Below are 17,681 nucleotides of genomic sequence, written 5' to 3' on the forward strand. Positions count from 1 at the left end.
ACTTGAAGGCCTATGCACTACAGTACTATTATGCTGACAGTTGGTCCTCTTTCTATTATTTGCTATTGGCAGTGTTGCAGCAAGGAATTTTAAATCTGGGGACACTGTGTCCCATTACTGTTTATTTTTTGGGACATTTTGCACATTTTGGGGGCAACATGCGTCAGTTGTCAATCAAATTTTGTATTATTTTATCATAAATTAGTTTCACAAAGCGAAATTCAAGCTACCGGCTTTTGTAACAGCAATCGTAACACTATCTGCCTCCAATAAGAGCTCAGTCGGACTACAACCATGGATCTATTTTTGTACATCCATGCTACAACCAAGTGCAGTGGTTTAGGTACTTTTAATCACAGCTTCAAAAGTACACAAATACAAGCCTCAAAATAATCATGCAAAACAAAGGAATTGTCAGTTACAGATACTTTGTAGACTTCACCAACTGAACACCGAGGACTCATGCGTGCACCCTAGGTGACCTGCAGTGTGCGAGAATGTGGAACAACGGGTTCTGTTTTGGGGACATCGTCACAAGGGCGTGTCCTGGATGCAACACTGCTATTAGAGAGACTGCCAAGGCAATACTGTGACCATGCATTACTGTGCAATGCTAAAACTACGCACCCTATTTCCTAGGGTCTGTGCTACATCTGCGTGAATTCAGCATAGTTTCTTAACTACCACATACCCAAGTGGAAGCGAAAAAGCCACACAGTACATCCAATGCTAAAGAAAAACCAATGATAAATGGCATCTCATTTATTCCTGCATTAACACTATCATGAAAATGACATTACTTGAAATAACTTGAGTACTACAAACCTTATGTAACATTTATTTGTGATTACACATCATCGGCAACATATAGAGACACATGAACGAATACGACAAATGAAAACCTCAGAATAACATACAATGTCAGCTTTGCAAACAGTTGATGATGAGATCTCTGAGAATTGTTTAAAAATATAAGTTGGTTCCCTTATTAACATTATTGATTACTTTAACCCTTTTCCTGCCAGACAGTAATAACTGTATCACTTCCCCATCACCAAGTCAGTAAAAAGGGGTATTGAGCCAAAACATGACATATTTTCACCCGCTTGGCTTGGTATGTTATAGCATCTTTTGTCTAAAAAAATCAACTTTACAGTATTATGTTTTCACAGCCTCCAAATGTACAGTATTATGTTAAAATACATCATATGGACTACGTTGTGTTTCATTAATTTTAACCATCTTGACCTGGTGGTGAAATATGGACTTGGCAGGAAAAGGGTTAAAAACATAATGGGCATACCGAGTCAATTCTGAAATAATCATGTGATCAACTTAAAGCAGCTCCTGGCAGTGGAAATTTGCTCAAAGTCTGAAAAAATAATAGTGGATCCTAACAGAGAAAAAAAAATTGTACCCCATAGCTTCTTTTGCCATACTTATTTACGGCAATTTGAAGCTAAAAATATCTACCGCTGTACAAATGGAGGAGGTGGAGGGGGAGGGAGAGTACCAGGGGGAGGGACACCGAGTCTTGGTGGTGGCGGTGGCATTCCAGAAGGTCCTCCGGATGTTGGTGGTGGAGGTGGCCCAGACATCGGTGGCGGTCCTCTTGGTGGCAGAGTGCCAGGTGCTGGTGGTGCACCTGGGTTTTGTGGCTGCTGAGGAGGTTGCTGTGGAGGCGGCTGTTGCTGTTGTTGTTGTTGGTGCACTGCTGGTGGTGGTGGTGGTGGTGCAGGCGGTTGGTGTTGAGGTTGCTGATGCGGTTGTGGCTGTTGCTGTCTGTGATCCATCTTGAAGGCAAACTGAAGAAAGAACTGAAAAAAACAAAACAAAAAGATTTTCATCAGAAGTTCTACAATTTGTTAAACTCTAAATTATTCACAACAGTTCAACAGATTATACTCTGAGACAACTTTGATCTCAAGACAATGTATATAGTTTTTACATTCATATTTGTAACTCCCTGACTGATGCACAGAGAGGAAGAACTGGAAACTTAAGGTGTCACTATGCACTTTTTTCAAAGAAACTTTCTCATCGAAGATGACGTATATTTTGAAAAGGCAGAGAATCTAAAGTTTAGTATGGTGGCAATAGTTTACTCCAAAAGATGAAGTATATATTTGAAAACAGGTGAAAATGAAACCAGGAAATTTGCATAAATTTACATTTCTCTCTCACCCAAATTATGACTGCCTGTCATGTAAACCCTACCAACATTTCAATCTTGGGTTAAAATATTACTGAAAAGCTAAAATGTAATATTGGACACAAAAAGACACTGTGTAATGAGCAACTCCCTCCTTAATGCTGTCTTTGATGCATCATGTTGATAGAAGTGACATTTCATATTGGGAAACATTGTTCCACTTGCAATGAGAACACTCATAGTATTTTAACTCTTTCACCACCATGGTTTAGCGAAAAACCATTTCAATGGTGAGGACAGAACTGTTTACTGGGAAGTTGGGATGGACAGGTGAACAGAACAACATTGTGCACGCAAATGTGTGTTTATATCACATACCTGTTTGGTTTCTTTGTTCCACTGAGTCCAGAACTTGCCTTCTCCCTTGTCAACTTCTCGGCTTGGAACCTGACGAAAGTGAATGACAGGCCAAAGAATTTTACAATAGAACAATCAGATTTTAGACTTTATCAAGCCAGCTGACACAGTTAACCCTTTTGCCATCTGTTTGACATTCTACGAAGACTTTGACCATCTGTATCTTTATTACCATGGCAACATAAACCATGTAGATCTCTTCGCTCTAGTTGTAAACTGAAGCTGAAAGTCCCGAGAACGAAGCTTAAATCATATGGAGATCGGTCATTCATGTACACTGCTCCTCTTCTATGGAACCAACTTCCAGACGAAGTTTCCTGTGCTCCAACTGTGGAAAGCTTTAAGTCTAGACTCAAAACCTACCTATTTAAGAGAGCTTATTGTGATTAATTCTGTTAAGCGCCAGTGAGCATCCCTGATGGATACTAGGCGCTCTATAAATATTGTTATCTATCTATCTATCTATCTTTTCAACATTAGAAAAATTACAAGCAGTAACCAAATGAGAACACATTCCTTCCCTGACTTGCACCTACAATATCTAAATTTGTAGACCTGAAAAGCAATTGCATTCAAATGCACTAGACACCCCAATATTTTACAAATGATTTATCACCATGAAGCTAAGTACCAGTCAGTGCGTGGAATTTGCAATTTGTCTATAATTTGCAAATATCACACTACTACATGTAACACTGAGTTTGCAGATGGGAATGTTGAAAATTATATGACTTGACATATACACCATGCCAAATTCAAAAGTGAATCACACAAAACTAAGTGAACACTCTCCAAGTCAAACACAGAAATCTCCTGAATCACACCCATGTAAAACCATTGACCTTTATGAACCATTTGACACTCCATCCATCAAACGGTACATTTTCTTCCATCTACATCTGATTCACTGCTTACCTTGAAAGCAATGATTTCATAGGGTTCTGCAGCAAATAACAGGTACTGCCATTTTCTGTCCGGTGGTTCTATTTTTTGTTCGTACGCAGACATGAACCTGTGCCTGGGAAGGAGTCCTTCCACAATTTCTGGGTAATCCACCTGTCATGGTAATAAAGATAGAAATGGTCAGTGAGGTATTTGACAAGAGGGATATAGCACAGAAGAATGCTTTGATGGAGAATCACGGGATGAGGACAGCTTGACCCTTTCACCACCATGGTTTATCCCAAATCCATTGTTTTCTATGGTAAAGTTGGACCTGTATACAGGGAACTGGGGGTGAAAGGCTTAAATGAGTTTCTGTCTGAGGTGATCATTCATTTTTGACAACTGCTTCCTTGCCATGAAGAGCAATATCATTCTAAAATTATGTGTTTGGGAATTACCGTATGACCGTTTTCAAAATTGCATGAAGGGGCTAGGCTTGCCATAGGCCTTTTAACTTCAAAACTTGTGTTTCATCTGTCATCAGAAATTCGGAAGTAAAATACAGTGGAAGATTGCACTGAAGACTCATAGTATGTGTATGACTTATTACCATTATATTAAGGCCATTTTTACCAGCCATTTGTCCAATCAAGTTACAAATATTTGAGACGTTTCAAGAGAAACGGCATTGGCCAATAACTGTTGGCAATCTGAATCACTGCCTTAATTTATAAACATAGGGCCAAAGTCCCTGAAGCTACTATAGACATGGATACAAAATTAAGTATTTCCTTACTGTATGAAATTATCTCACTAAGGTCATCCTACGGACAAGTAAACTAAATATTAAAGCTGTCTGACCAGCGGTTTTGAAAGAACAAGCAACTCAACAGTTGACAGAGCTCTGTTGAGTTATGTAGAGAATAACCTTTTGTGACACATGTATTGATGAAGAAGGTGGATATCTTTGATTAACATTGTGAGTTCTGTTTAATAAGTTGAGACTGAACATACTCAGAGAAAGCACACTGAAGAGACAAAGGTTTGAAACTTAAGAAGTTCAAGGTCATCAAAAGCATTATAAGGAATCATGTTACACTTTCATTGTACTGTTTACACAGATTGCATAATTGCTATAAATAGCACATGAGGAATCTTTATACAGCCCAGCTTTACCATAAAAACCCTATCACTTTGACCACTCTTTTAATTGACCACTCTATTTTATTCCTCAAAAAGTAATTTTATTTTATCCTTACCAAGTCAACCATAAATGGAAATTAGAACTTTCTCTATCTCTATCTCTATCTCTATTGACTATTTTGAGCAATTTCTTTTAGATAACATACAGGGCACAATAAATGACGGTTCAGAATATGTCAAAGTTGGGATTCAGGAAAGTTGCCTTTACATGTTTTAATCCTCCAAGATGGTAAGCATTTCACTATGAACTGTCAAAAAAAGTTGAACTTTCTGATAATTCTACACTAAAATTATTTTGGCTTTGATGATTTCCTAATTAATTCAATTATTTAAAATCATATTAATTATTTTTTTCTGGGTGAATTGATAGGGTTTATACAGTACAAGAATTACATATAATGTAAGTCAAATTTTGACCAAAAATGACAAAAAAATTCCTTAAAAATACAGATTTGCATATTTCATCACAATTTGAACAAGTCTAAGTTGGGTTACCCCTAGGGACCTGTATACCAAATAACAAAGCTGTCTGACCAGCGGTTATGAAGAAGAAGATTTTTTACCAAAAACACCTTTTTTGGCATTAATTTGCCTATTTTCAACAATATCAAAAAATGAAAAAAAAAAGTTTCTCAAAATCGTATTTTTCATCTACACAACAAATATCAAATCAGTAAGTACTGCTGCGGTTCTCAAGATATTTGAGTGGACGGACGCCTCACAAACGGACATACATACATACATACATACATACATACATACATACATACAGACTGACGACGGACGCCGGACGGATACCCATCCCAATAGCTTCTATAGACTATAGTCTATAGTAGCTAAAAAGCAAATGTATTTGATGTTGGAACCTCAGAAATTCTCACCTTGCAGTCATCTAAATGTAACAAACATGTCTCAGACAATATTGCTTGACAGTGTAGTTTGGCATGTTCAGACAACTTATAGGTATTGGGACTCATTATTAATGTTATCCTCTAGCCTATAAGTTAATACAATACACGTTTACGTTATCTTTCGGGTACTCACCCATCATACTTCGTGAGAAAGATGGCCGAATGGCTGTGGTTCATTTACTTGTATTGCGCACGTTGAGTGTTTTTTTTCTATCATTAACTCAACAGCACAGCCACTTTTGGAAAAACATGAAACACAACTCTGTATTAGTTTTGAAAAGACTTCTTCTCTACATACATCATACATGTAAACAACACACTAATGCCCTACCTGAAAGAGCAAACTTTGTTGTCCAGTTTCAGGATTCCTTTGTTTAGTGACTGCAAAAAAAATTACAACATCATATTAACTTTTTGAAAATTTAATTATGCAGTATTAACATGGGATACTAACAAAACAAATTGATTTGCTTAATGTTTACATAATGGCATATATAAAATGTTCCTTAAATGAACATCTAGTGTGGATACAGTTTATGTTGTGAACCAGTGCATTTATGTTATCATAAGATCAAGTTGGTTAAGTCCAGTGAGGCATGAAGTTTTTAACAAAGATTTGAGTACTTGGAAGCCCCTGAAAACATACTGTATACTGCAAACATGATTTTTACTGAGTAAGCCTGCTAAGTCAGAAAGCATTTTGCTTGTAAAGCCATGATGCCCAAAGGATTTTCAAAAGATAATATATTGGATATGAACTTTATTCCTCCGAGTGCAAAAGATGTCAATTGTAGGTGCAGTTAACCCTTTTATGCCTAAACCCATATACATGTATAGGGGCAGTTCTTTTAAGTTACGACAAAATCAGGCTCAAAAGGATTAAGCTAGGGTCCCTTTTACATATGGCTTAAGGTAGCTTTCCGCCTTTGTTTTGGTATTTTGAGTCAAAAACACGATTTTTTTTTATCCCTGGAAAGTATTCCTATAATGTTGATCTTCCTTGTGTGTAGAATATCTTGGTCATGAAGTTCCTGTTTCGGGTGAAATTTTGGAATAAAAATGTACGAGAGGCACAGGTGTACATTTTGGCGTTTGAGACTACCGTTAAGTCTTGATTGACAAGGGGATTTCGCTAAGCAAGCAGCGTCACAGTATTCACATGCACTTAGACAACATCCGCTGTGAAAATCCCATTAACACCTACCGTTCACTGCGTGGGTCAAGACCATAGTGTGTACCTGGCGTCGAAAGGTGGGTCTTACCGTTTTTCTCATAGGGTTTCCGCTCCCAAAAGATCACAATTTATCGACACAATCGGACAAGGTCAGACTTATGACATTGTTGACGGTACAATTTCAGATTACACAAATGGCCCACACACTAAATGTTTTATCTGGGACATTTTTGTGCTTTTGTAAAAGCACCAGGAGTGGTGGATAAGTTTCGTAATGTTAAACATCTTTGAAGAGGCCGTCCCGTATACATAAATGGTACGTTCCACTGGCGGCCTTAGTGACAGCGGGAACACTTGAATACCGCAACAGACACCCTTCACATCTTCAACATTCAAGCAACATTCGGCCTCTTTCGGCCGAAGTTTCGGCTTCTTTTGGCCCTAAGACATTTCGACACTCCCGTTACGATTTATTTTTTTCCCGTCAAACTTATTAGTAACTGACAGACCAGTCATATTCATAAGACCTTTGCGTTCTGACCAGTATGACTTTTACAGTGCCGTTTAGGCGCCGCTTTTCAAACTTTGACAGTGTCGGCGGCTAATGATATGAAACTCTTTTCTCACGGTTTTTCACCATGTTCTCACAAACTTTAAAGCATGTGAATGCTGACACTATACTTCTCAGTGTTTTGATTTGTAACATTTGGCACGAGTTCCCCCAACCAGGTAGTGCCGAAACGTCTTTGGTCGCGTTGCCTAAACGTCTTGGGGTCGGAAATTGTGCGGCCGAAACGACAATTGCGCCGAAAGGTCTAGAAACCTGACGTTGTTGTCCGTTTGATGAGAATACTAAGTGAGTTGAACAATTTATGAATAAAAATGAAATATCAGAAACCGCGGCACTGGAACTACTTGTGATTAGAAAATACAAGGTGGAAACAAATTGCATGGGCTTCAAGACAGCGACAGCAAATTTTCCAAAGGCAAAATACGTAGTGATGCAAAAATCACACGCCACAAATTGGTTTGCAGACGATTTGGCACAATGGCAGTGAACTGATAATGTCGAAGTCGTTTCAATCCCGCGGTCCCGTTTTTCCTTGTCCCATTTCGTTACCGACCTTGACAAGGTAGAAACATACGTCGACTAACAAATGTTCATCGTACACCGGACGAATGTGAATCAAATGATTTTATGGGAATGGACACGACAACATTGTTATCAGTTATCATGGCAGTAGCCAAAATGCTGCAGGACCGAAGACTAATTTCAATATGAATTTGAGCATCACAACGTAATAACGTAATCGCCCTGAGTTTTCATCAACATGTCATCATTGGTCGGTAAACCATTGAATGAGACGCTTACGGGCTATTAAACTACTTGAATACAGTGCAAAACACCATCCTAATCCTGAGATTTACATGTAATGAAGACGGGTCTGATATCATATATCGCCTGGAATCGATGGTACTCATGTTGGATACGAACAACAGAAGAGAGTTATCTATCTGTGACGTATGACGCTTGACAAGCGGTCTATCGCATGCAACTTGCGCTTGATGAAATGACGTACTTTTCTCTATGTTCATGTTTTCTCAACTTCTCTCCTTTGACTTTTATACCGCCGACAGGCGATTGGTTCATTTTAGCATAAATGACTCCAGAAACGGTCTTCACCCCAGAAATGCTGTACAGAGTGAGGACGAACTATTGTCTCAGAAATGCTCGTAGTTTGATTAGTGTTAATCGGTTTACAAGGCGCGTGAAGATTTAAAAAAAATAGCGCCAATGGCACTTGATCACAACTGGCACATTGTGAAACTACTCATAATTAATGAGGTACAATATGTGGCGTCATGCAGTGTCCCATCATACCATATATGAAGGGTGTAGCACTTGTGGTTACTGAGTTATGGACAAATATGTATATTTCAGGTGAAATGTCACTGAGGTCATGTGACATTTTGCCAAAAAAAATTGAATTGCTAAGTCATCCCTATATACCAAAAATCAGACCTAGCTCTATTGGCTCGCTCAAAATTAGATATGCACATAATTAATGAGGTACAATATGTGGCGTCATAAGGTGTCCCATCATACCATATATGAAGGGTGTTACACTTGTGGTACTGAGTTATGGACAAATATGTATATTTAAGGTCACCAAGGTCACGGGAGATTTTGTCAAAATATTTGATATATCTGCCTGAACGGAGGGACATGACCCAATCTATAAGGCCCTGGACTTCATCCATGGGGACTAAAAACTCTGTCACTGAATCCTTTTTGCAATATGAATATGATGAGAAACTAAATTTTTATTTTACTTGGCCTTCCTTATACATGGGATTTTATAGACAGCTGACTTATACATGGTAGTCTATGGTGGTGTAAACTAAAAAGTCCTCTAACATGGCCAAATTTGATCGCATTGTGAAACAAATCTACGTGCATCTGTATGGGGTAGGGTACTATCCTTGTGCACAGTTTGAAAGAAATTGACCAGGGCATGTCTGAGATATCTGCGTGAACAGATGGACGGATGCACGCACACACGGACATGACCAAACCTATAAGTCCCCCCCGGACGGTGTCCGTGGGGACTAATTAGACAGACAACGAAGTAAATGAGCAACATACAGCTGAAAGACTATTTTTCACATTGCGATTTTAAGCCCATTTTGATGAGAAAAGGGACATGTATATGTATATGGAGAAAAAAGCAGAAGACATATTTGTAAATTGTTTGTTAAGTGACAATCATATATGCATCTCTTGAAATTTTGTGGTTATAAGGTATAACAGTAGTGTAAGAATAATGAGGTTAGAATAAGTTAGTAAAGCTAAGTTGACAGTAATTAAGATTACAAAATTATACACTAAGCTGAGGAAATCTGAATGAAATAAATGTTGAAAAGTAGCAAAGTCATGGTCATCTTTTGTCTAATACCTTGTGTAAGTTCATGAACTTTACATAAATCTTGCTATAGATTTGTTGCTAATGGGCAATAACTGTGTTTCAGATCATTTGAGAGCAATCCATCCATGACAGGTTTAAATTGTAATATACTTCTATTCAAAGGAGAGAAACTTCTCAAATAATTTTTTTCCCTGTAATTTCCTGTGAGAACACATGGACATGCTTAGGACTCTATGCTGGTGCCACCTTGATAACTTAACCTACAACTTGTAACGGCATTGTCTAACCTGTTCACCCCAATTTCCAGTAGACAGGTCCACACTCACCATTGATAACAATGGGTTTGGGCCATACCATGGTAGTGAAAGACTGTAACATGTGAGGTCGTGGATACTTAATCTCAGGAATGTCAAAGTCTGTATATTGACTCAATTTCAAGGATGTTTACATAACAAATGCTTAAGGTCATCTCAAAAGTGAGAATCTAAACTATGAAATATGTTTTTTTTTATTGCTTTTGATACCCAAAAGAGCATAGAAATCTCTTATACTTTGAATCAGCCATCCTGCATATTTCTAACATTCATCAAAACCTCATTTCTGTTCCACAACTCATAAAAGAGTCCACAATGCAGGATTGGTGTACATTCCAAAACTACATATATGAAAGACCCCTAAAATCAATTAGTTAAAAAGGGGGGTTAGAAATTTCCCAAAACTATATAACCTCCGCTCCGTTTGGCTCCATTTTTCTGAATTGGAACCTTGGAACCAGTCTATGTATCGGTACCAAATATCAACGCAGTCTGTTCAGCAGTTTTTGACTTTTTGTCGTTTACGGAAATGGACGACATCAAACACCGGTTGAAACCACCTCTATATCACAACTTCCAGTTGTGATAAAAATGGCTGCTCACTGAATCCTCGGTTACTCTAACCGTAATGAATCACAGCATGGAGCTGTTCTTTTTTATCTCCATGATCACAGACACCGCAAATGTACATCCACATACAAACGCAGATATTTTTGTTGTCAGCAAATATTGTTTTCCCTATATCACTCATCGGGCTCGCTTTCATTCCGCAGCCGTGAGTCGTTTCCGAGGTCGAATCGAATATGCTACCATAAACTTACACTGTAGTGTACGCTTGTCATGGAGGTAATTAGTCCAAGCGCTCGTGTAGACGGCATCGAGATGCCGTAGCAGTTCCGACAGTTAGGTTGAACAGTTTATACTCTATTTAAACCTTACAACTAATCAGTCAACAGATTATGCATAATCCCTTCCCTGGCACTCCCCAAGTTTATTTACTCATCAGCTACTGTGTAGATTGCGCTCTAAAAAGAGTACAACGCTCCCAAAATTCACCCTTTTTAGCCTCATTTCGACCGTTGACACTGATTTCAATGAGTGAATATACTGTTGAAGTTGAACATTTGATTTCACTATCTTTTTTGTGTTTTGTCGGTTGAGTACATTGTTTATTGCCATTCAAAAGGAAAAAAACGAACCAATTTACTAAATCGCCTTTTTCTCAGTTCGGCATTTTGTCACATTGCAGCACGTTCAAAAGAGTTTAACTCAAGAACGCGTGAACGGAAGTTTACCAGATTTTCACAGACGTTTGTCAAGTAGGTTGTCTCCAAAACCGTGTCTCAGTTTCTTTATGAAGATTTTTAAAGTCGAGTTATTGCTGCTTAATTAGGCGGCATTGTGAGACCTATCGGTGGATAAACTTTGACTCAACGATGTGAAAAAACTAAGGCCTTTTTCAAAAATCTGAGACACGGTTTTGTAGCTAGTATTCTGAAGACCAATTGCCCGTTAACACTTACACAATAGCCCTCTCCGCTCAGACCTAAACTTTTTTACGTGAGACCACCCATTTTCTTTACACTTTCACTAAGATCTTCCAAAAAAATCATCGCACACTAATTTTCTTGATGAAACAAAAAAATTCATAGTAATAGCTTTCAGGTGATATATAATACTTGGGTAAAAGTACACATCTTGATGGCAAAATTCACGTTTGAAAATAGGTCGTCGCAAAGGCGGAAAGCTACCTTAAAGCTGCACATTTGTAAATGATTATCACAATACAATCAGTGCAAATATATTGAACACCGGATTGGTGGGAAGCTCTATGTCCTGTCCTAGCACCTTCAACTGAACCTACTGATTTCAATCAACTTAATTTCACTTAGGACAGTTGACTGACAGAAAGAAATAGGCTTGTGTACAACTTTCCAATCAGGCCTACTGACAGTATTTCACAGGTGTGGCCAATGAATGATCTGGTTTAGCAAATAGATTACGATCTCTTCTACACAACTTTTTTTCTTTAATTTTCAAACAAAACGGAAACACTGCTGGAGTTTTGCAAATGAACTTGAATGTAAGTCTTACCTTTATAACCTGGTCGACCAATTTTCACAAATTTTTTGATTTCTACTCTGGCCTTTTCAGGAGCTGGCTGAGCTGGAGCGTCCTTTGCCTCTTTGGCAGCTCTCCGACCTCTGCAAAAGTTAAAATGATTGAAAATTTCACATCAGCTGACCTTACATGGATGATGAACACTGTAACTTAAAAAGGAAACAGATCGAAGGGAGATCAAGGTTTTATCATGCTTGATAAAATCTTGGAACACTGATGATATAAATTTAACACACACACTCTGACACATACATGAAGCTAAGACGCAGATACATGAAATGTAAAAACCACATCAAATTGTCCTGATGGATGATTGATAATGAAAATAGAACTTACAGATTTGATTGATGTTTCTTGCCTTGAGTATGAGCTAGATAACTGCCTTCATTGTTGTGGAGAGTTAAACACAGTTTACACTCATATGATCCCAAGTGATTCTTCATAAAATATGGATCCTGTTATAGAAAATCAAATTCCTCTGAAATGAGTATGTCTTCTCATTCCATTTGAAACTACAGTAGATGAACATTGTTACAACATAAATTTTCACATAATCTTTGGACAGTCCACAAAATTCCAAACTATAGAGATGAGCAGCTATATTGTTCTGCAGTCAATAATAATAATAACAGTAGCTGGGTTATCAAATGAATAAACATGAAATACGAATTGAAATACAATGAAAAGTAAAGCCAGTGAATGGAAGCATTTACCGTATTCCTCCGATTCTAAGACCCCCTTTTCAGAACCAAAGATGACGAAAAAGATATGGGGGGTCTAATAAACGGATGTCACCGCGAAATCGAACGTCGAAGTTAATTTATACTAATTTATGCAATGTTATGCAAATTTTTATGCCAATGATTTTTTGATTCACGCTACAGACAACTCATACTTTGTGATATCGACTCATGGCCATGCTGTGTAGATACTGGCAGTCGAATCTGTACAAGTATAAATTAATGGAGATCCACAAGTCTTGAAATATAACGTATTTGCCATACCTTCTTTTACTAAACAATACGATAGCAATAAATCTTTGTATTTCGTGAATAGATAATCACCACGAAACTTTGTACGACAAGTACGTTCCTCAGCAGCAGCTAGCTCCCCCCATAGCATGCATAGCATGGCCACAAAGGTCAGACAATGAGTGAAGGGAAAGTCCCTGAAGTTCCGCTGGCTGTGATTGGTCAATTTACGCAATAGGTCAAAGGTGTCAGTGCATGAGGTCAAGGTAAAATTCTGTTCAGTGGGATGGTGTCCGTCCGCCCGATGTTTTCTATGTACGATTTTCATTTACTGTACTCCTTAAAATAAACAATCAATTACACGTCGTGAGTTTTATTATTTTGCTCCTAGTTTCAAAAAGTCTAACCGTATCTCGAAACGAAATGTGATCTTACGAACAGGCAGGCTCGAACAGGTAAAGTGTTGAGGCATCGGCTGGCCGAGACGAAAGATTGCTGCGCCAATCTGCTTTATATTTGATGTGTTGAATTTTTGGCAATACACCCTGAAGTTTTTTATTACTTGTATCGATGACCGAAATGTCTCCTGATGTGGAATTCAATCATCTATGATCAACAGTTCGGAATATGGTATGATCATGCACGTTTTTGATCTAACTGTAAGTGTATAGGGCCGTTTAAGCTTACGAAGTTGGGTATTTTTCCCTCGCAAAACTTCGAAAGCGTGCATAATCTTGAAAATCTGTTACACTATCGTTCTACTCATTGCTGGGACTAGTTCAGGAAAAGACACACACAAATGCCGTTCAAACAATAAATACCTTCATTACATGAGAAAAACTACAAAATTGATGAAACATAAACGGAAGAAATTCAAAGAATTTTCAGTTCATGCGCGGAAGAAACTTTGGATATCGCGTTTCGTTTGTCAACACAATAATTGCCCTCTTCATCTAAGTCAAACCAGTCGAAGTCGATATCGTCGTCATTAAGTCTTTTTGAAAGATTTTACGATGCCAATGATAGGCCTATTTCTATTTTCACTGGTTGCTTATACGGTAAAGTTGAACGTAAGAGAAAACTTGCAGCGCTTCACAATGATCACAAAAGAAAGCTTACGTGATAGAAATCTGTTGAAAAAATCTTTTTATACTTTAATGGTAAATTTGAACGTAAGAGAAAACGTGCAGCTATTCACAATGATCACAAAAGATACCTTACCTGATAGAAAACTGTTGAAAAAATCTTTATAAGCACACCATTTAAAGAGCAACTTTTTCATGTGCCGTAGTCTTTTGCCTCAGTAGTATGAAAACAAAAGTGTAAAAGTTGAGCGAAGCAAGTTCAAAGCTCGTGTCATTCACACGTCCCAAATTTTCTATTGATAACGGCAACAAAAGGGTTTCCCGACATCGTCACAAGATCCTATAAAAATGCGTCGATTTATCGTAGACTTTATGAGCCGGAAAGTCATAAGACAGTGCACGGTCGTCATGGGCAAGAAAAAAAGTAATTATTAAAATCATTCTCGCTGTCGGCATGCCTAACTACCGTCGCAATCAGCTAGAACTTGGTTTGCCGTATGAACTTCGCCGAGATGCAGACAACATACATGATCGAAATGCTGTAGCCGTTGTTCAAGATGGTTGCAAAGTTGAAAGTTTGAAGCGAGATGCAGCACTCATACCGGGCACGGTTACTTTCGAATATCATCGATCGTGACGTGTCAGTCAACAAAAAATACTACTTGAAGGCAAAGAAGAAAGCATTCATCCATTCTCCAAGAGTTGGCATGGCAGAGAAATGTCACGTCGGTGTTTTGGCAAATAATGCGGCTGTACCACTGCTAAAGCAACCAGTCCGAGGTACTGTTTTCACCGTACATATTCACTAAAACAGATCAAATCATGCCGCTGACCAAAAAAATGAAACGGCCCTTTTAAGGGCCACAACAGTCTCCAAAAAGAGAACTACTGATACCCAAACTTTTTTTGTGTTGTATGAGTGTAAATTGTGTTTATTTGATCGTGATGAAATGCGCGAATCGTACTTGATCGACAAGTCCGAAAACCCGACTATCCTAAATGTTCATTTCATGGTAGCCAAATTGCATCGAAATGTTCGATTCGTACATAATCAGATGTTGAAAAATCTGCTTATTTGATGGTAGCAAAATGACAGTAACGAAAGACGACATTGTACTAGATCGAGACGCTAAAAAATCCAACTCTTTTATATTGTTCATTTACGGTAGGTAGTGAAATCCAAGTGTAGTTTTATCGCCAGGAAATGATAGTACTGTTCCCGATTGACATGTTCCAAACCCTAACAATAGTGTGCGTGTGTGTGTGTGAGGTTTGATACTTCACTTTGACACTTGTTTGTGACTTTGATAAGCAGCGTAGGTGTTGTGGATATCCTGGTCTCGTTACATGACAATGGCTCTATTGTTCCAGTCAAAATTCGGGTGTACCCCCCTGGGGGGTCTTATAAATGAACTAACAGCTAATTACTAATTGATAAAATAATCCTGGGGGTCTTATAAACGGGCGGGGTCTTAGAATAGGAGGAATACGGTAACTGTTTTTCTTCTGCTTATCATTGACAATGTGATGCTGCTATACATATACTGGTAGTCAACAGACTCACTGAAGGAAAAACTAGCCAAACATACAACTGTAAGCATTACTTGAAGAGTGATACTGTCAAATAAACAATGTCAATGCATCAATTATTTATCGGGGTATGTTAATTGGTATATTGTCAATCTCAAGTTTTTACCTTTGCAAGGTCTATGGTCTCTAAAGCTAGCTGTCGAAGCCTTTCCCTTCGATCCCTGTTACTCTCAGATGCTGAAGCTACCCCACCGCTGCCAGTTTTCCCACCAGCTCTGTGTTGAAAATCCATGATGGAATAGGTCTCGGAATGCTCCTACGTGATGAAGATGGAATAATTTGTGGACAGTCTGTGAAGAGACAACAAGGACACGTTACATGCATACGACAAAATGAACAGCTGCATCAAATGACCGGGTATATTTATCAAAGCTAAATTATTTAACAAGTGGAATATGGGTAATATATTAGCATTAGGTATTAGTATTAGGAAGTAACAGTATGTGTATGTAGCTACTGGGAAAGTCTTTATACTTTCGTTTCCATTTTCAGTGTCATTCTGTTCACTAAACAGAATATTGTGTAAGATTGTCAACCACAAAAGCTGATTGATACACTAGAAATGTAATTCCTTAGTTTGGTGTCGATCCCTCTCCCTCAAAATGAAATTCCTTGATGTGAAATTGATTAGGAAATCTGTGTTCTTTATTATGTATGGGGACTTGAATACCAACCTTTCTTGTACAAAATCTGCACATATTTTCATGTACGTTTACACTTTTTCAGTGTACAAAAAAAAAAGAGTGGTTTGACCATGAATAGGACTTTTAGGTGTGATTGTCCTCATGGCAGAACACAAACCACACAAAGATAGTTCAGAAAGAGTCCATCTGTAATGACTTCTCGTGGTACAAATGTATCAAAAGTGTAAAAAAACATGTTTCATAACTGTGCAACAGACAGGTCATTACTCAGAGTCACGACTTTTAGAGATTTCATGTGTTTTCAATTATTAAAATATCGAATTTGTTACAGTTTTATGGTTTGAATTTTTTGTTTGTTACAGCAGAATCTGTATTGCGATTTTGATGTACACAAAACAAAATAGGGTGTTATCCCCCCCCACTAAATGAAGGAACTACATTCCCCCCCCCCCCCACTAAATGAAGGAACTACATGTAGCTGAGTACGTGTTTGCAACAGAGTTGTGCTGCCACAAGGTGGCGCCCGACTCAAAAAAACTGTGCATCTACAATAACTAATGTACTTTCTCTCAGTTACTCTTGGACAGAACTTCAACTTCTAGATAACAGTTGAGAAGTATCATATCAACAGTTTGTCCGCAATTATATGTAACAACTTTGAATACAAAACAGATGGGCTATGAACATGATAAGTCTGTTGTGCTGCACTGCCCCATCTTCTTTTCAAAATTCAATGCATGATGCATTTGGCATTACTGACAAGATTTTTCTTGTGATCAGACGCGCCGTTATGTTCGCATCTTGCACTACAATTCACTAACTTCTGGGCCGCAGGTCAGTGGAAAGTAAACGATAACATTGCCTTTGTAATGCTGTAGCCTCTTGTCACCTACTAAAGTACCTCGGAATTGGATTGAGAAAGAACCAGCCACGATTATGCAGTGACTCATGACACTTCATTTGATTTGGAAGTAGCAAACAAACTGAATAGTTTAGCATTTGTTATTCATCTGATTTGTTCTAGCCATCTTACGACCCATATATTCTGCACTGTGGTACCGTTAAAATTTTAAATGTGGTAAGAAAAAGGTCAACTTACTTACGGAATGTATAACTACTGTGAAGAAACACAACGTATGTCCCACGCTCCACTGTACTAGACAATGCGCCCTCTACCGGAAGTGAAATATCCTTTTTCAGGAAGAATTAATACGATGGAAATAATCTGTTTCGAACCCCCTGTTTGCCCTGTATTTTAACTATTGTATTCTTTTTTACACATAAATA

At 38.1% G+C, this 17,681-nt stretch overlaps 1 protein-coding gene across 2 annotated transcripts; it reads right to left on the reverse strand.

Moving 5' to 3' along the window:
- Positions 1-730: 730 nt before the first annotated feature.
- Positions 731-17,576, reverse strand: LOC139140738 (splicing factor 3A subunit 2-like). Of its 2 annotated transcripts, none has more exons than XM_070710124.1 (9): positions 17,494-17,576; positions 15,857-16,040; positions 12,441-12,559; positions 12,078-12,187; positions 5,900-5,949; positions 3,485-3,625; positions 2,531-2,599; positions 1,240-1,817; positions 731-1,012 (listed from the first exon to the last, which is right to left on the reverse strand). In XM_070710124.1, the coding sequence occupies exons 2-8, from the start codon at positions 15,980-15,982 to the stop codon at positions 1,470-1,472; spliced, it is 963 nt and encodes a 320-aa protein (XP_070566225.1). In that variant the 5' UTR covers positions 15,983-16,040; positions 17,494-17,576; the 3' UTR covers positions 731-1,012; positions 1,240-1,469. The 2 variants fall into 2 exon arrangements, with proteins under 2 accessions (XP_070566225.1, XP_070566226.1); XM_070710125.1 differs by having other exon boundaries at positions 17,498-17,566.
- Between the last annotated feature and the right edge of the window lie 105 nt (positions 17,577-17,681).

This window comes from Ptychodera flava, chromosome 9 (assembly GCF_041260155.1).
Source record: "Ptychodera flava strain L36383 chromosome 9, AS_Pfla_20210202, whole genome shotgun sequence".
NCBI classification, from domain to species: Eukaryota; Metazoa; Hemichordata; class Enteropneusta; family Ptychoderidae; genus Ptychodera; species Ptychodera flava.